At 34.3% G+C, this 21,013-nt stretch overlaps 1 protein-coding gene across 12 annotated transcripts in view; it reads right to left on the bottom strand.

Annotated features, from left to right (window-relative positions):
- Positions 1-21,013, bottom strand: part of LOC117238291 (potassium/sodium hyperpolarization-activated cyclic nucleotide-gated channel 3) — a 216,954-nt gene that overhangs the window by 84,593 nt on the left and 111,348 nt on the right. For all 12 annotated transcript variants that reach the window (XM_033503088.1, XM_033503089.1, XM_033503090.1 and 9 more), the window contains 2 exons: positions 14,105-14,511; positions 2,391-2,661 (listed from right to left, as the gene is read on the bottom strand). In XM_033503088.1, the coding sequence (XP_033358979.1) occupies positions 2,391-2,661; positions 14,105-14,511 (678 nt within the window). The remainder of the gene's footprint in view (positions 1-2,390; positions 2,662-14,104; positions 14,512-21,013) is intronic.

Below are 21,013 nucleotides of genomic sequence, written 5' to 3'. Positions count from 1 at the left end.
AATGTGGAATAAAACTGGACCACCATAGTAGTTTCAATGACCCGAATCGATCACATCAGTCTAGTGGCACGCGTTATCCCACGGGAAGAATATCTTCTTTGTTCGATCGTTCCTCGAAATATGTCGCGACACAGACAGACGCATTCCGGTTGTTCGGATGGAACTGTCCAAGCCGCACGAGGAATTCGACTGCGATACGGGAAAGTGCCGTATACTGTCCAGGAAGTCAGAGGTCAGGGATCCTCAAAGCATCTATAATTCTTCCCAACATGGTTGACACGCGAGAATACCATTGGAGAAATTTTAACCCTTCGCAGTCCTGTGACACTACTAACGTATATAACCACATTCGTAATACATGGCGTAAAGCCATTTTGCTGGCGCTATAGCGACACGCGTAATTTGCATCGCAATCGAAAATGTGTTAGACTATGTTGATATACGCAACATGCATCTCTGCATGGCAATTTTCAGGGTAAATTGTTGGTTGATTTTGGTTTGTACGATAAAGTAGTGGAAAATGGAAATCGAGTAGCTGAAAATTGAGGTTTGAATTTAGCTAAACGACGTTTTGTTAAGTCAAATTCGAGATAAGTGGATTATTTGAAACACTTTGTTTCATTGAAATAACTCTCACGATGATTGGAGTAATTAATTACGCAACGAAAAGTTTTGATTTCTTCTATTCATACAAACTTGTTTAAAAAAATTCCAATCGAATCGATGGTTACTCATCAATGTCAAAAGATTGAAGTTGTTGTCTCGATGAAAGATAAATAAACCTAATGCAAATGTCTGCAAGATTGCCGGAGACAAATGTTTATCGAAGCGTCCGTTATTCAATGTTAGCCAAATTTATCATCGATTGTTTTCTCCAGCAAGATTGCGAACTGGGTCAAAGCCGATCACCGCGCAATCGCGATGAAGAAAACCTTCGACGCAACTGTTTCGTTCGATTCGGATCTGCTCTTGCGGCGAAGCACTTTAATTAGTCATTTTAATTGGTAATTAGGCTAGACAGGAGTGGTAGCCACGCGATGGATCCACAAAATTCACTTCTCGTTAGCGATCGTCGTGGAATGTTGCTTTCAGATCGAATAAAAAAGAGAAAAAAATTTGAGAAAAATCTGCAACACTCTCTGTTTGCAACACGCTCTATTTTTCACGCAAATTAACCGATCTTCGAGGGTACACGATCCGATTTCTATCAGAAAAGAATTTATTCGACCCTGAAATTACCAACGATTTTTCTTAACCCCGCTGCGCTCTTTAGACCATTTCCAATTCACATATATTTTTTTATTCGCAAGAAATTTAGTAAATAGATCGAGATGAAGTGGAAAAATCACTTTTTTATTTAACTTTGAAATGAGACAAAATTAAAAAAAATTTAAATATCGAAGGTATTAGAATATTTCTTGTCTTAATAATTGCATCTCTGGCTCTCATAACACATTTTTATTAATTCATCAGTTATTAAGTTGATCAGTTAAGAGAACTTACACCTTTGAACTCAATAGGTGGCCGTCATTTTCTGTTGTATTATATTTTATTGTGTTTCTCATGTTTTCTCCTGCGATCTTCGTATGTATAATGTCACATTTCAACTTCAACTCTAACCGAAGACAACATGATCGAGTGCAGGCAAGGGCCTTTAAATATCGGAAGTTAAATTTGTCGTTCAAAGCTTCTGCAATTAACTGGAGTATTGTATACATAGAGTGCAACAAGAATGTGCCACGCTTTGTTAAATAACCGCCTGTAAAAATAACAGCACAAAGAAAGATGCGTGACGTGCACATCCTTTATGAAATTCTTCGACAGCTCTATTAATAATTGTTACACTATGTTTCTAAGCTCAGATAAAATCTCGTATATTACGTGGCTTGCATCCGAAAGCTTCAGCCAACGTACGTGAAACCACAGGTACGTAACTAGATGTATGAAAAATTTGCTAATACAAGAGAAAAATAAGCCACATAATTTACAAAAAATTATTCAAATTATTCTGTGCAAATTATCCATAATTATTCTGTATGGATTTATCAACTTTCCACTCGATAAAGATTGCAAATTGATCACTTTCACCACTCTGATACTTCTAATGTAAAATACCACCAACGACGTGATTAAAGAAAAACGTCATTAAAAATATCTTTTGAAGATGAAATCCTTCGTCAAAAGATACGACAAAGGCTGCATAGTCTACTCCTCTAACCAAGATATATCATCATACAGTATGTTTCTTGTAGAAAATCATACACTCTTTTAACCTAGGACAAGGTACAGCGTCAGTATGGCTAGAAACCATCTAGTTGGAAAATCGAGACAGGGTCGATATCTGGTTGCCTGTCAAGGTGAACGGTTTGATATCTGGCGGAAGGACTCACCGAAAACTGGAGCAAGGATGGATGACCCAGTGACCTGCAGCCTTTTGCCTGATCCGTTCCTTCATCAAAGCTTTCTTGCTTCCGAACAGCTTCATAGCCAGCTTGTTGTCGGTAGGCTGGAACAGGGCCTGAAGCTGATTCTTCAAGAAGCTCTGCTTGACTTCCTGGCCCGGAAGACCCGGGCCCGGCTCCTCCTTCGGCGTCCCGTAGAGGGACACATCGTCCACTCCGAAGTGGACCTTCCCGCTGCCCTTGTAATTCATCTCGTTGCCTAGAACATAATAACAAAAGCATTTTGTTAAGCAGTGTTGTTACGTTAAAAAATACACATTATAATTTTTTCGTCCTGATTCTGCTTATAACGCCTTATAAAGAATTTGTACGCTTATAGAATCTATTTAAGAATATACATACACTACCCTGTACTTACAACGTAAGAATTAGAATATTTATCGATGTTCAATATAAATTGAACAATACTGTTTTCTATTTTCATTTTTCAGCTGTTTGATTGTAAGTCAGTTATTTTATTCGCGACATATCTAAAATATTGAATGTAACCAATGGGTCCAAATGCTTATGGTAGATAGTGTACATGTTATGTAAATTCTCACGTAAGGGTTCACACGCACTCTCATACCTTTTTGTGGATACTATGTTGTATAATTGTTGTATTACAGCGTTTCTTTTTGTTTTTATGTATTTAACAGTTATATTACAGTCTACAGATCCTAATGTCTAAACATTTTATCAGTTAACTTAATCAATCAAATGTTGGTTCAACGTCAACACATCAAACGTCGAATGTAATTAATTACAATCCTAACTTCGCTGCAATTATCTAGATCAACAATAGTTCAATCTGTCGTATACAACAACTTAAACTAAACTCACAATTTCATATATATAATTTGAAAATTATCTAAACTATAGTTCGATAGGTAACGATGCGAGTTACCTCCTGAAGCGTCTCTCTCCTCGATATGCGATGTGAAAAACTGTAACTCGTGGAACAAATTATATATACGTGTGAACCTATATAGTTGAGAAATTAAAAGAACTCGTAGTACTCGATAATTTCCAATTAAATACAGCAATTTGCTCAAATGTATAATCATTGGCTAGCAACGAGCATTCTATAATTCTCGTTTCGAATAAACAACGTTCAAGTCCAGTTACTGAAAAATGCTTCGACGAAAGCCACGTGAAATCCCCACTACGAGAATCGAGGTACACGCGAGCTCATTCCAATCTCCCATCGACTTCCTTTCCAGCTCTCAAACGCAACCATACGCACTATTGGCTCTGTTGAAGCACACATGAAATGTAAAAACTACCAAGCACCGTTTGCTCGTCGACTCCAGTTAAATACAGTTAACCGACAGAATTCTGCCTTTTTTCGTTTTACATTTGCAACGCATTGCCTCTAATAATGGAAGGGAGGGGGGACTTAGAATTTAAGCAGTTGAATATTGTAAATAATATTGGAAATCTGATCGACTTTCAATTAATATTTTCATATTTTTTTATGAGGATTTTTATTCGAATTGAATAGAACTTTTATTTGATTGGAATAAAAGTTTTTAGGAGAATTTTTATCGAGAAATTATTAGAGAATCTTCTTTTGCATAATTGAAATAACGATATTAGCTAATTAAATTATGTAAGCGAAATTGTACGAATAAATTTTGGAACGATTAAATTAGAAAAAATTACTGTGTTAATTTGTCATTATTTACCCTCTAAGATTCTATAATTTTTTTCTAGCATTAAAGCAAGTTATTTTCTTTTTTGTCATGGGGCTCTTCTCTTTGCCTCTGATTTTTCTAGTGTAACAAAGAACGTTATTTAAACATTCGTGCAATTCTGAGTGGAATTTTCGGTATTACTTTTTGAAACCTTTTAAGCCAATTGCCTGGAGATTTGAGTCATTTTTATATAGAGATGCCCCGTTTTTCTCTAAAAGTTTTTGGATAATTTATCTGTTTATCATTTTAAATAGATAGTCTATAGTTTATATTTTTAAATCAATTCTGAACAAATCAACTGTTCTTAATGTTTTAAGGAATCCTTTTAATCATTTTCATAGATAATATAAAAATATTAATCTTTGGGAAGCAATAGATCTTGGGGCTTTATAGTTATAACGAGCCAGTAATTCTTGTGAACCAGAAAAATCGTTAGTAGACTATTTCGCAATCATAAATGATAATTTCAATGGGATATGAGTTTGAAAATTATTATTGCAGTAGAATGAAAGATCGTCATTGCTAAGAATAGGTTTTTATGAAGGTGAGGAACTATGTAGTTACTCTGCGATAAAAATCATCAATAAATCAATTATACGCACAAACTGTTGCTAAGAGGATGCAAGAGCTCTAAATCGACTTGATTATTATTAGTTGAATGATGTTGGTTTCTGTTGTAAAAAAGTCTCTACCCTACAGCGAAAGATGAATCGCCATAAGCTAGACTACATCGATAAATCATTTATCATGATCATATAAGAATTTTATAATTAATGAACTAAAATATAGTATACCATAAACTTAATAACCAAGAAATATACTTGAAAAATATTCCTAACGTTCTTATAAAATTTCCATATACATAGTATCATCTGAGAAGATATGAAATTAGATAATTAACTAGTACAAGATAGAACTCAGTGATTTCTCGTAGAACTCGAGTGATTTCTACGAGGAAACAACAGAATTATAAAAGTCTTATAATTTCCAAAACGAGATACGATACGGTATCAACCTATTTAGAAGATTTCTAAACGTTATGCCAATTCATAATTATTCAGAATTATTACCAGGAAATTTTTCAATTTTTAATTTCAGGCTGCATGAGAAGATCTTATTATTCTACGAAAATAACGCATTGTCAGTTCTAGTTTAAAATGGGAACACATAATAAATCTTGCAATAAAAATACATAAAAAGTGCATGTAATAAATATCAATCAAATATTATTAAATCAGTGTATTAAATAATGTTAACAAAATAAAATGTTATCGATCTAATCATGTTAACCACATCTCGTCACAGTGTTAATGAAACTTCAAAAACTCATACATGACACACACAATATATTTATAAAAGTTTCCTACAATAAATGTCCAAGTACCTCGCGAATCATTATATATTTATTTATTTAAATAAAGCTGGTTTTCCTACAAAATGCACGACTTTCATAGATAACTCTTTCTTTCCAAAACACTATGCATCATTTCAGTAGAGACGATATGAACACATATATAGATTAAGGATATCTTAAATCTTTCCGTTTCTATACATTTAAGGATCAATCTCGTTATCAGATCAACTACAGCGAAACCTTGTCCTCGAAATGCCAACTAGCCTCCATAAAATCCGTGATTCTTCAATTCCTCGGAACAAGACTCACCAAACTTCGGCGTTGCTCGCGCGTGCGACAACTTGGGCCAGCTGGAGACAAGGACAGGACAGCCCTTGTTCCCTTGCTGTTGGTCTAGCTGTGTTTGTTTCCTCAAGAGCGGCGTTCTCTGCTCGTCGAGCTGACTGGCGCGCGCCAGATCGTCGGCCATCGCCCGAAAGCAAGCGGCCTCAGGATCGCGAGAACGGTCTGCCCCGTTTACCGTGTAACTGGTCCCCGATGCAGAGGTTGACTAATGACGAGCGGAACACGAGGAAAAAGAAGCCACGCGGCCGGCGAAAGCCAGCCAACCCGACCAACCCACCCAGCACCACGGCCAGAACGAACGGAACCCAAGTGGAGAAGAAGAGAAAAGCAAAAGCGATGCAGTGGAACAGAGAGAGAGGCAGAGAGAGAGAACGCTGAGACTGACCGGTTTTATTGTGGAACCAAACGACGACGCGGCGTTCGATTCTTTTCCATGGCATTCGACGAGGAACGCATGCAAATCCTCCGCGCGACAATCTCCCGTCAACCTTGACACTGGAGGCGGCTAGAACGTCACGAGAACCAAGCCTCCCTTCCACTAATCGCCAATGATAATTCCATTTGTCTCGTCCCGTGTTTATATCACGCGAGATACCTATATATACGCATCTCGTAAGTTTTGTATGGTTGCTCACAAATTTGGTATAAAGTATATTTGGTATAAAGGATAATAATCCGGACTGCAACACTTTCTGTCTAAACTTTTCTGTCTTTTGCGGGGCTATTTTAGATCGCTGAAGCCGAAAACATCTTTCACATTAGGACAAAGGTTCTAATTGTAGAAATCCATGTACGACCGCGACCATATAAAGCGGTGAGCGGCAAAACAAGCGATGGCATAGTTAGTGGCAAATTTGTTGCTTGTCGCTCTCTGTATGATCACAACTTAACCAGGCGTCTCGCGCAGGCTGGAAAATGAAGAATATGCTAGAACCTAATCCACTTCTGGCGATTCAAATATACAGAAAGTAAGCCATACTTTCTAGTTAGGAACAGCAAATTTGAAAAAAGGTAGCGCCAAATTCCACGAGGATGTCGTACATCAACAGGTTGACTGAAACCTTTCCGCCTTATTCTCATGGAAAATGACTCTCATTTTCGACTCTCGTCAGCAATTTCAAAAATCTCTAAAAAGCGTCTTATTAACCGAATGAATTATATTGGGTTGTCCGGAAAGTGTCTTTCTTTTACAGGCACGTCTTTTACAACAACGCATTTTTACACAAACATGAAACCTAATCTGTCGAACGTTGTAATCTTTAGTTTGATAGAACAAAATGGATCAATGGAAACGTAATTCGATAAAATAATATAAAACGGAAAATGTTGTGTATCCATTATTTCCTTATAAAACGAAAGAAACTTTTTGGACGACCTAATAATAATCGTGTTTCGTTATAATGTCAATGAAATTTCAAGATATTTCACGTGACACGTACTATGAGCGCATAAAAAGTTTTCCATCGTAACAGAAAATTCTGTTCAATTCATGAGCCATTACGATAGATCGTCTAATGAACATATTAAATGCGATTTTAAAATGTAAAACTATCTTTCGTCGCAATCTAACCAAGCAAGATAACGCAAGATGACGCGACGTACACGACAAGACCCACGCAGAATTCTCCCTGATCTCATTCGCCTGAAGCGAATTCGAGAGAGTGGATTCGCATTCTCATGGAGAGCGCTTGAGAAATTTGAGCGTGCGATTCTTCAGAGACGGCTGTATGCCGCGTGAGAGAAATTAGACACGCCCGGGGAGATTCGTCGAGAATGCAAGGGTGTTTTTAAAGAGCCTTGGTGGGTTTGTAGGTGTTGTTAGCGGTTTGGTTGCATGCGAAATGCTTTGGGTGATTGAACTTTAAAGTTTAAGAAGGTAGAAAGACTTAGCTGGATGCCATACAGTTTGATTTGAGATTTTCGTAAAAGGTTTTAGCAAAGGAATGCGTGTTCTGTTGTTTGTGCGATTGTAAATTCTTATCTATAGTAGCGTAACGTTGGATTATTCTAAATTCCATTTATGCTACATATTTTTCCGTTACGTTTTATCATGTTTGCTTTTGTATTTAAATTCGAGGAATGTTATTATTTGTTTCATTCAGAGAACATTTTGTGAACCACATAGCTGGCAATAATTAGAGAATCGTTTCTAATGTCATTTTGATTTTTGCCTGTGCCTATGTACAAGCTTGACCTTGTGTCTGTATATATTTTTTAATTGTCTTGAATTTTTATTAGTGTCATACGACTAACATGACAATTATTAAGCCTGTTTGCTTGGCTCGAATAAAACCGCTCATGGTAGCAATATAGTTCTAGTATTTGAAACTTATGAAGATTCAATGTATTTAATTTAGTTAACTAAACTGACATTTATAAGCTAAATTACGATAGTATATGTAACTACAAATTGTCACTAATTAAGTATTAAATAACCAAAAGTGATGCTTGATTTAATAAGAATAATAAATCCTGAAGAACTTCGGACCTCTCCGCTTTAGTCGTTCAATTACAAAGTCTACCAGCTGAGAATCGTTTCGAGCGATTACGAAGAGGAGCAATTTCCATGAACAATACGAAGCGTAGAAGGGCGTTTCGCGTTGAGAAAGGGATTTTAGCGAAAACATTCGCTTGAAAATCAACGTCGTAAGTGGAACGACTTTAACGCGACATTCGAGACCGAGCCAGTGTTACCGTGACAAAATGTTCTCTTTCCGGTGTCTTTGTAGGACCGAGCTTTGCGACAGATAATTTGCCTGATAGACGAGGAGCGAGCAAATTATCTCATCCGAGAGGGAATCGACGAAGAGAGAGAAAAAGAGAGAGAGAGGAAGGAAAAGAGAGAGAGAGAGAGAGAAAGAAAACCACTTCTTACTACGCTCCAACGCGCAATTTTTGCTACGTAACATTTAATTAACTTCAGCTTCAATAATCTTTAATTATGTGTGTACGATTATTCATGTGTATACGTGTGTGATAACGAGATGATATCGGTGAATAATTCACATTCGTTAATTATGGGAGTTGGCGCTTTCAGAAAATATTGAAACGTCGATCTCGTTGAATAAACAGCAGGTTTTAAATTAATATTGTGTTTGCATTAACAAACGAGAACATTACAATTTTCACCAATTACTGTAATTTTTTTTGTTTCGGCTTGTATTTGAGGAGAATATTATAATTATCGTTAACTAGTTTAATTTTCTCGTGTTGATTGGATTTGATCAACGAGATACGTTTTATACCATTATTTTTGGTGTTAATTTCCAAAGAATAATGGAATATCTCCGTGTTGAATGTCTCCTCTTAAGTTACGAGAAAGGTAATAAAAAATTGCTTTAAAAAATGCTCTGGTTAATATTAACTGCTTTAATGTTCTGTAGTTTACTTATAGCCTGATCCTTGATAATTGGAAGATATAAAGATTGGAAATTATTAAATTAATAATTAAAGATGTAGAGATTGAACATTGAAGTATTCTTTTCAAGATTTCATTTTCCTTGGGAATATCTCTCAAAATCTTCTTTCAAGATTGTAAAGTTTTGACAATTGAAAAGGAAGTTCAAAAACGAAAAAATTGGAAAGTTCGAATGGTCGAAAATTTGGAAAATCGGAACTATCCCAATTTGAGAATTTGAATATTTGAAAATTTGTAAGTTCGAAACTTCGTCAGTTAAAAATTTTGGAAGTTCAAAAGCCATAAAATTCGAAGATTTGAAGCATCGAAAATTGGGAAGTGTAAAACATCGGTAACATGAACATTTGAAAGTTTATACATTCGATATTCAAATTTCCAACATCGGCAAACTGAAATTTTACACGTATTTACAATTCTTCCTACAACCACCTTAATTAACGTTCTACCATTTTAACCAAACATTTTATTGGTCAAAGGAAAATTATTCTACAGACTCCTACTATAACTTCATCAATTATCTTCATATCAGCCTTTATACGCGTACATATAATTTTACCGAATTGATTTCAACAAAGAGCAATTAATATACTCTCGTCCCATGTAATGGCATTCCTTTCTCGTTTATGAAGCTTACTACACATTTTAGCAAATGAGAAATGTTTTTAATCTCCTCTCCGATAATTCCTTCCATCTTCTCTTTACTAATTAAATATTTTCTTCTATAAATAGATACGTCGTATCTATCTATATGCATTTCGGTTTTATTAATTAAATTCGCCTAAAATACAATTTTCGTAATGTCTTGTAAATACAAGTTCGAGAATAACAGAAACTATTTTGAATATCGCAAACACTGATTCATACTTCAACGTAATTTAATGGCGATTCCATTGAAGCTTGAAATAACATTCACTAATGAATCGACGCCACGGTGAAAACCAGTAACGTTAATCGCTTCTTATGAAACAAATATTCCACTGTAGTAAACAGGATTCGTGCGATTTGGTATTTTTATTCAACAGCTCGTTTATATGCGCTTGGAGTTTTGCATTAATCGATTATCATACTGTTGGTCTATATCGTTACGTACGTAATTATAAATATCTGTTGACTTTTCTAATTCCTCACATTGTTGAAAATTTCGATTTTTTTCAATTTTATTTTTCTATTGAACATAAAATATTCCAAAATAAAATCTTCTGTATTTGCTCCAATTCTTTACGTCCCACTTTTCAATTTCCTTTCAATTCTTCGCGCTATTTTAAATTTCAAACATTGTCTCTTTTGTCGTATTTTTTGATTTACCGTAAAACATTCCACGAAACAATTTTTTTTATTCTTCATATAGATCGCTTGCTCAAAGAAAACATATTAGATCGTTCTATTTTCGCCAAAATACATGAACGTTATATTTCTTAATTTTTTTAATTTAGAATTTTTCTCAAACAAAATATATAATATTTTTCTCCAACTTTAAACAATTGATCTCTGTAGATAGAGGTTGGGTTAAGAGATGGATTAAAAGATCTGAAGGGATTAAATAATCAGAGGAATTAATAAAAGAAGTTAAAGCGTAAGTTAAGGGTGGAAATGAATTTTGTCGAAAGTGAAATTTCATTTCTTCTCGTTGGCAGTCGGTTGTCAGGTGCTCGTAAATATGCCAACTAAATGCGCGGCTAGCTCGATTGCTTTTCTGTATTGCAACAACCGATAATGGGCTCGTTACGGGCATTTGTCGACGAATAAACGGCTTATTGAACGAGCATTCTTACGGTGCTCCATATTTCCTCACGCGGACACGTGTGCCAATAACTTCGAATTCGCATTTCTCATTTGAGGTTTCCTCGACAGAAATATTCTACGAGCTTTCTCCTTGATTAATTATCATTCGCATACCCATGTCGGTTTAGCATTCTTAATTATCATTTCTTCGTTTCAGATCAATATCGCGATAATTTAATATGTGAAATATAAAAAGATTAAATAAAAAAAAAATTTTGCATGCAAATTTTTAACGCTTCTTAAATATTTAGGGATTACGCAACTAAAAAATGTTATATGCAAATAAAACATTCTTTTCTAGTTTGAATAATTTCTAGTTGACAGTTTGAAGATAAAAAACTTAGTATTTCAGAATTACATGAATTTCTTTTTCTTTTTTTAAATATAAAGATGTGCTGTAAGCTATATATATGCGATATAAGTGATTGCACAATTAAAAAAAAATTCTTTTTATAGATTAAACTCTCTTTTAATTAAATATTATTTTATTTACTATATCATTTGTTCAATGAAATTTATACATATATAAGATATATACATGTATGTGTTATATTATACTAAATTTCTTTTTAAATAGAATTAAATAGAATAAAATAATATTGGCTTAACTGGGTCGGAACATGATCGGTTCATGAAATGTTTCAAATAAATATCGTCGTGTTTCATGGCATCATTAATATTCCACATTCTTGATCTTCATTGTTTTTAACAAAAGCAGATATCTGGTCGTATTAAATAATACACGTATATTCATTCTTAATTACCGTATTGCATATATAGTTATAAAATTATTAAACACTGGCTGCTACTGAAATATACAACTAACCACCTCTGGAGCTGCATTCTTTTGTTTGATCAGAAATGTCTTTATTTTATGTAACGACGTTCCAATACGCAGTTTGCTGCTTTATTTGCTTGCCTAAATTATTTTATCGAAACACAGGCGCGAAAACTAGAATCCAATGTTGGTGTCACAAATAATCGAGCCAACGCAACATATGCGTTAGATGTAATGGTAGCGGACATATCAAGTGATTATGAATTTAATAAAAGATCAATAGTCGAATTGAACTTAAAACCATCACTTATGGCTATCATGCTTGAAAAATTACGGTTCGATGAAGAATTATGGAAATTGAATTCTATTCGTTACTTTCCACTTTATTTCAAAATGTTACCTCATCTTTTAGCGCTTAATTGGAACAACTATAATTGGAACATCCTCTCGATTAATTCCTTTGACTTATTCGCAGTCATCACCTTGGAAGTATAACGGAACACTGTTTCATAGGTGTGGCAAAAAGAAGGTTAAACTGTTTCGACGATGCGACCACAAAGATGTAGCTGGATTTGTATGTGAAGATAGATGTGTTTAATTCTATGTTGCATTAGATGAGTCTGATATGTCTGTGGAAGAGCGTGGGTGCTCTTTGTATAAGTGCAATCATCCTTAACTCTTGTTTCTTCTTAATCTTTTTTTCTCAAGGTAAATTGGGCTTTCAAAGATTGTTCTCTTTTAATTTCAACATCCTCGATTTTGAAATCTCGATTTTCGTTAAGGAGAGAAAGAGGAGCATCGATTATCGATTTCTTGAGAAATATTTAGGATGATTATTTATAACTATTATTTCGTATAATAAAGTTAAATACGAATGGTAGGAAACTATAGACAATAATATACAGCTGAAGATTTGCTCTTTCGAATAATTATTGCTATAATAAAAGAACTGTTCAGATTGTAGAAAATGCTTCTAAATTTTCCACAAAACGTGTCGGAAATCTCGTATGGAATACGAAGAGTATACATATATATACGTCGCGAGCTGCGCAATTAAATTTCCGGTGGGGTAAGATTCAACTGTAACTGAACGCCACTGGACAAAACGACGAGCGTTCCTAATCTTGACACACTATAACTTTTATCAAACTTTCCAATCTAATTTCTAGAAAATACAGCCATTGCAACTATAATAATTCTTGATTCGTCATCGTAGAAAATTCAATGAACGATTTTTTTTTAATAGATACTTCATACTTCAATGTAATATAAGTCTGAAGAATAAAATAAAATACGATTTTTCTATATTTATTAAAATATCGGTATTGTAAATTTCATTAGCTTTCTCCCACAGTTAAAGTTATTACTCAAAAATTAAATATAAACTCATATGCGTGTGTGTGTTTGAAATTATAGAAGTGTCCATATTCTGAGTTCGGAATAACATCAACGATAGGTTTTCCAATTGTGGGAAGATTTTAATTAATACTGAATGGAAAATACGATATGCGAAATAATATCAGGGTATTTCTAAACTGTTCATTTAATGTAACAAGAACTGATTTCTCGTATAGTTGATATCTCAGTATTAAACTCGAAAATAGGACGTTAGAAAAAAAAAGAAAATACGAGAAAAAAGGACAAAGATAAAAATAAGATAAAAATAAGTTATAATCCAAATTGTGTGATAATCAAAGTGACCAAAATTAATTCGGCAACATCAAGGAATTGAATTTTATTTCGCTCTAAATCCTCTTTAAATTATAATCCCTCAACCAAATATATCGACTTGCTCATATATTTACAATTTCTTAAATATCTGCAATCTCAAAATTTAAAACATTATCGAAAAATTCAGGCACTCTCCGTTTATGTATAGATTAAACAACATTTGCACAGCGTATACATTTTCTATACCTAATATTTATACAGCTGAAATAAATCACCACGCGGTTCCAAATCTTCGATAAACAAACACGAAAAGAGCTTGAGAACGTTGCATGAAAAATTTTTAATATACAGTGGGGAAAAATAACATATGAATTTATTTCATTCTTCGTTAAAATCATCAAAGTAGAAAAAAGCCTTCGATTTATTCTACCGATTCAAGATTATACTTGCGCGATGCACCATGATAACTAAAGAACATATCTAATGAAAGCCATAAAAAAATATTGGATATAATGCAATTCTTCACGGAGTAATATAAAAGTTGTACGAAATCCGAAAGACAATGAAACGATGATTCGTTAAAAAGAATATCGATAATAAAAAGTAAAAATTACTTACCTTGGTCGGCTACGAAATCCGTGATGAGCAATGTCTCGTCGTCTAGAGCAGTGACGAGGCTGTCCGTGCAAGTGTTCGTGTTCTCGATGCTGATCTTGATGCTGTCATCTTTGTTAAGCCGTGGATGATTGTTCGCGGCGGGGTTATTACCGGCGTGGCAGTTATTGTTGTTGTTGTTATTATTATTATGGTTGTTGTTGTTATTGTTATTGTTGCCCCCCTGCTGCTGGCCGAGGTGGTGATGGGGTGAACGAACGGATTCTGTGCTGCTGGTGTGCAAACTAACCCCCGTAGTCGCTCTTCCGTTCACCAGCCGTAGACTCGGTGCCCGTCGACCTCCACCTCCTCCTCCACCCCCACCAGCGCTGGTCACAGAACGGCCGCCACCGCCGCCACTCTCGCCCTCCCTGAAAAATAACGTTTAATTCCTCGTTCAACATTGTTCTGATACTCTCAACTTCTTATTTTTACTATACTATATTTTAATGGCATCAAGTAGATGAAAAAAGTTTATACGTATACTTAGACTGACGCTCGAAAATGCTTTATTAAAAAATTATAAACGTTCAGAGATTTACTGGTAAAACTATTCTTACGTATTTATGGGAACACGCATAACAATTGGTTTATGAGAAAATAGAAAGAGAAATAGAAGAAAGTATAGAATATATTCATATGACGCTTTGTTTCTGAAAAGATCGAATTTGGAAAATTATCAAAGATGTACTTGGATTCTAATTTTCGATTGGACAGGAGTAAATATCGATAGGAGCTTATGCTACGTGTGAAAATAGAAAATGAAGAATAGAATGTTCTCATAAAGCGTTTTGTGTCCGAGAAAAATTCGAAACTTGATCGTACGTATGTACCAGGCCAGTTCTGAAGTAAACACGCTCGGACCATATTTTCTTGAGAATGAATCTTCAAAGAGAAAAATCTCATTCTATCTTTTCTTTTATTTCGTATCTCTGCCGAGCTTAACGCGCGACGAATATATCTATGGATGTGATCGGAATTGGCATTCGAAACTAAAAATATATAAATAAGAAAATTGAAAAATATACATGTGAGAAGTAAAGCTATTACAATGTAGGTTTTTATATTTAGAATTTTGACGAATGATTAAAACTGCAAAATATATAAAAATATAAACATATGTCAAGGTAAACGTACAAATGTATACAAATGTACAAGAAAAGCAACAATATAAAAGTACGATGCAATAGACCAGAGGAAGTAGTTTTATAAATCAGGAGGAATATTTAGTCTGAAGAAATATTAAAAAATCGAGCGAAGTACGAAGAATATTAAATTATAATGCAACAGAAGAAATTATTTTACGAATCAGAAGGAATATTTAGTACGAAGAAATGTATTGAAAAATTCAAAATAGACAATACAAACCTTGTATTAAATAAATTGAAAATGCTTGTCGTATGAGTGAATAACGTAAAATTTATGAAAACTACACTGCACGTAAACGAAGATAAAGCGTATAAGACACGACGAACTGTATTGCACGAGAAGAAAAACAAGACTGAGAGTCCTTCAGTTATTGTTTTGGTATGGAACCCCAGGGTTGTATACAGGTGTGGTTTCAATATTTACATGCCTGCTTTCATAATTTGGGATTGGTTCGGAGAGTGTATTGAAGGTTTTCCTTAGCAGGTATACGAAATACCCTAAGGGCAGGTAGTTAGAAAGGTGAAAACAGATAACGCACGTTTATCATCAGGAAGTGTTTAAAATATTTCAAATATTGATTTTTACGATCTGCGTTCTTTTTTACTTACGAAAAGGTTCAATTATTTCGTATGCGCTACACTTTAATAATAAAATTGTGAGTGTGGTTTATGTTAGTCATTAAGTAAAACTTAGAAGTTTGTAATGAAAATTTGCAATATTTTTATCCTTTTAAAGAAAATGCATAACTTGCGAGTCTCTAATATAATAAATTAGTATAACAGAAAGACATTGAAAATTTAGTATATGAATTAAATTTCTTGCATTGAAAGAATATTTATAAATTCAAATATTCGCACACCATGCATCTTCTCCATAAAAAAGCTTGTTACCTTTTATGGTGGCTCTTTTCTTTCACAAAAACACCATCAACGAGATATAAAAAATCTTATTTTCTTGTCCTCACAACTTCACTATTATCAAAGTTACAATAAGAGTCACTAGCATAAAAAAAATACTAAAAGCAAGAAAAGAAAGAATAAAACAAATGAATACTTATGGTAGAAACACATAATAAATAATGCTTTTTTCACTCTTTATAACAAGACATATTTAAAATTTACTACGCTATCGAGCAATCACGTCCATATTAGCAAATGTGTCTTTATATTTAATTTTGACAGCAAATTCAATTTATCGGGATTCGATTGTGTGACAAAGCTCCCGTAACGAGACTGAGAATCTCGTAAAAAATTTAGTCGGTTTGATTTCTAACGCTCTTATATGTTCTTCGCGCCAAAAATCAGACAATAATCTCTAAGAATTACCCTAACAAAACTAATTACCAAAATCTTGAAATCTCAAACCAAACACACAACACAGCTTCTTATTATTAATCCCATTAATCTTCAAAGAAATGATTTTCACAACGAACAAGATCGCAAAATTATATCCTAATACACGAATCGCAGTGACTCTCTGAAATCTCAGCACGCTTTCTCTTTCCAAACGATCAACAAATTCGTCGATGAAGGAGCAACGCAAGCATCTCAATTGTGATCGATACACATGTATCTCACGTGTTTGACTTGCACGTTAAGGAAGTGGTATACCCTTGGAAACCATCTACATACAGCGTAGCGGTTCGTCTGCAAAACCGTCCTCGACCATCGTTCCACTTTTTAATCTTTCCATCTCTCGAAATCGTCCTTGCCATTCTGGACGCTCGGTTATCGCTGCGTATTATCGCCCTCCACAGATTCTCCACTGATTCTTGTCTCCCTTTCTATACATCTATTCAGTCGATCGACGATCTTTTCTCAATTGTTTGCTTATGGTCGTTGACACGATTAATAGATAAACTTGTTTGTTATTTATGCATATCTAGATCGTGATATTAATGTTCGATAGACAAGTATTTAGTAGTTTTTATGATTCAGTGAAAGGGAAGTGGTTGTTGTTCTTTGTATCTTTGAATGTAAGTGATTTAGATTTAGAGGAATTGGAATATTTTGGAGAACTATCGATAGTATGTACAAATAATGGTCTTTGCATTTGTGTATTAACATCACTTGGTAATTCTTAAGGAAGATAAATCTAGAGAGAAGAGACAACTAAATTACTCTGTTCTTATAGATCGAAACGTTCTCCCAATGAATTTTTACGACTTTTTTAGAGCCGTTTCAAGCGTCTTGGACATGGTTCTCCTAAGGTAATCGTCAGAGACCACGAAAAGTATCCATCAGATGAAAGCAGATCAGAGGCGGAAGATCAAACGACAAGGAACGCGGGCATAATGACCTTAGGTCGTGTTTAGGTAACTCGTGTTTTGTTTTTATCGCCGAATCGTTTGCGATGAGGAAAAAGCCAGATCCTGGAACTTTTGAGTCGCTTACGAGCTTTGTGAATGAAACGTCGCAGTTGCGAGTAAATGGCTCTTCACTAACGTTTTTCTTCCATCTTTCCGGATTTCATTCCTCAAGCATCGATCTCGTTTTCTTGGTCTACGACGTCGTTCGACGTCTCATTAGCAGGATAATTAGTTTCCTCTTTTGACAAATTTTTATCTCTGCTGAGATGCGATTACATCTTTAGACACAACGTTAGGCAATATTCTGAGGAGACAAGAATTTCTGGAGGGAATGGTAAAGAAAATTTGACTTATGACACATAAGAATTATTTATTTTATTATGTAAATAGATCGCGGTTTTTTACGCATTTGTGGAAAATTTGCACGTAATACGACGAAATATGTATGCTTCCTTTAATATTTTTCTATAATACTTAATAGGTAATGCGATTGTCTACCCTTTTGTCTTTTACCGGGATTTTACTTTTTTAAATATATTCTCGCAGATAAATTTGCATAAAAATCTGTAAGTCTAATTAGAAAATATTATTGTAGGAATTATCAAAAAATATGGACAACGGGGCACCAGGTGGATGTAAACCTGGAATCTGTAGCTGGACTACTACACTAAGGCAATGGCAGTATGGATATTCACAAACTTATTCTTCTTCACAACCACTTCGATGACAGGTGACCTTCGTTTCGTTGTTCGGGGTTAGTATCAATGTTGCTGTGTTACAAGTATTACGAATATGAGGAGGAAGAGAGTTTTTTTTCCTCTTTTCTTTTTTTTTTCTATGTTGTTTTCTTAGGTTGCTTTTTTTTTATTTTTCACATTCTTTCTATGTTGTTTTCATTGGTAGGCTTTTTTTATTTTTATTTTTTTTTTATTTCTTTCTATTTTATTTTTATTTTTCACATCTCGGGAGAGTAATGTCCTAGAGAGACCTAAGACATAGAGAAGAGAAGCTGCGTCGTCCAAGTACGGATTCTCACACACATCACATTTCACTTCTGATTCTGAACACACTTAAGTCAAAATCCAGGAGGGCACGTACGGATTCGAACCGCCAACCTATGTGTTTGCAGTCAGCTACAGTAACCACATAGCCACCGTCGTCCTGTACAGAGTGTAGTTCCATAATTCCTATTTGAGGCTAAACATTCTGATCTCCCACTATTAGATATATATTATTCATTATTCCCCCTCCACCGCACTCTCCCTCTCAACCCACCCCTCCCCAAAATTACACAGACTACCCAAAAAGCAGACTACCGAAGCGTCCTGTTTTGCGACCAAGTTTACAGGACAGAAAAAAATAAAAAAATATTCATAAAAAATCTCCGCTCTCCAGCGGCTTAAACCCAAAAATTGTATTATACACGAAAAATGTAAAGCGCCGACACATAATACAGCATGGCTACGTCGTACCGCCGCGTGTCGGTACCTTTGCCTAACATATCATTACAAAAATTCACCGTTTATTGTGAATATGTATCTAAAACTGTATCTTGGGCTAAATAAACAAATAAAAAAAATATATTATTCATTATAAAATATATATGAAACTTTACTTCCTTTGTGTTATAGTAAAAAACATGTATATACTATTTTATAATAAAATAAATAATTCTTATCGTTTATAATGACAAGGAACGCGGGCATAATGACCTTAGGTCGCTGCTATCGACAGCTCGTTTCGCAAGAAACGATTTCTTCCGCGGCTATTCTGTGGTCTGATCGCAATTCAGATAAGTATCTGGCACGAGCGACGCTCTTCTTATATATCTTCTGTTTCCAATTTTTGCATCCTTTCTTACGTAACATCTACGAACAGGCGTCATCTAAATTTCTGTTTCTATAGTAAACGATTGAAGAATTAGAATTGCTATGTTGCATATTTCGCGTAAGTAATTAATTAATCGATGACGAGCTAATAATACTTTTCAACTGGAATGGAAAAATGAGAATCAAGCTTGATTGCATTTAAATATATACTTCGACCGTTGAAATTATTATAATCGAATCTCCAATTTCTATGCACATATTTTAATCTTCAACCTGAATTTCAATAAATTGCCCATTAGCTATTGATAGAAGGTCGGAAAATATTTCGTAGGAAGATTCATTTAACACTAATCTTACCAGGTCCGATCAAATGATTATTTCCAAAATTTTATTTAAAATTGTACGTTCATTATTATTTCTTTTGTTCATCTAACTTTATGTAAATTCTTATATTAACAAAAATTGAGGAACTGATTAATCAGATAATATAAGAATTTACATAATGTTAAATTGAGGTTAGGTTAAGTTAGCCTGGTAAGGTTAGCGTTAATTTAAGAACACCATATAATGTTGTCTCAATACCAGAAGAATAAAAAAAACCTTTTTACAGATACATATACGTCTTTCAAGTTAATATTCGCGATTAATGGATATATGTATACAATAAATATACCTAAATACAGTATGAATATTTTAATACTAAATATTTTACCTTACAGATATCTTAATATACTGATTTCTTAATTAAATCTTAGTATCTTAATTAAACGTTTAATATTTTGAAATTGACTATTTTATAATTTATAACTATTGAAATACTTTAAAAACTACATATTTTATAATACTAATAAAAATTGCATAATTTAAGGCTATAGTGTGTCTAATGTTATTTATCGATGTCGATCAACTGTTCATTCGTAAACGAACTCGCGATTATACCAAATCACGAATACAACTCTCACTCAGCATATAGCGATCGTCAATTTGCTATAACAACGCATAACCAACAAATTCCATTAAGCGACAATTTACACGATCGAAGAATCCCTTTTCCGGAGTAACGTTATTATTGTTATTACTATTACCATCGTGGCGTGCAACAAATTGTCCATTTACCCGAGAATATTGTTTAAGCGGTTTAATAAAGCAGTCTGTACACAGCGGGCAGCGAATAATCGTGGTTAATCTTCGAAGAGTACACACGATAATGCCGTTCAATTCTCTGAGGTCAGTTTCAAGTACGCCAATGAATATTTATTAGCACTAAATCAAGGGACTCAGCCTCTCGAGCTCTCGAGAATACAAATTGCCATACGCGTTCACCTCTTGCAAATGCAACCATCAACGTCTTATGGCAGTTATGGCGAATGCATAGGAGGGGACGCCACGAAATTATTACTTGAAATCTTGTGCATTTCTCGTCTACAGTCAGTTATAAAAATCTACATACATCCCTCGAATATAAAATATTATTGTAAAAACAGCTGGACGAATTTTCTTTGACACGTTAAAACACACATTATTAAAATGTAGAGTAATTAATTCGCCTTTACCATTATTAAGAGAAAAAAGAAGAAAAAATATAAA

Source organism: Bombus vosnesenskii, unplaced genomic scaffold (genome assembly GCF_011952255.1).
Source record: "Bombus vosnesenskii isolate JDL3184/JDL3185 unplaced genomic scaffold, Bvos_JDL3184-5_v1.1 scf7180000013445, whole genome shotgun sequence".
In the NCBI taxonomy this organism is placed as follows: Eukaryota; Metazoa; Arthropoda; class Insecta; order Hymenoptera; family Apidae; genus Bombus; species Bombus vosnesenskii.
This window is presented reverse-complemented; position numbering and strand designations above follow the sequence as displayed.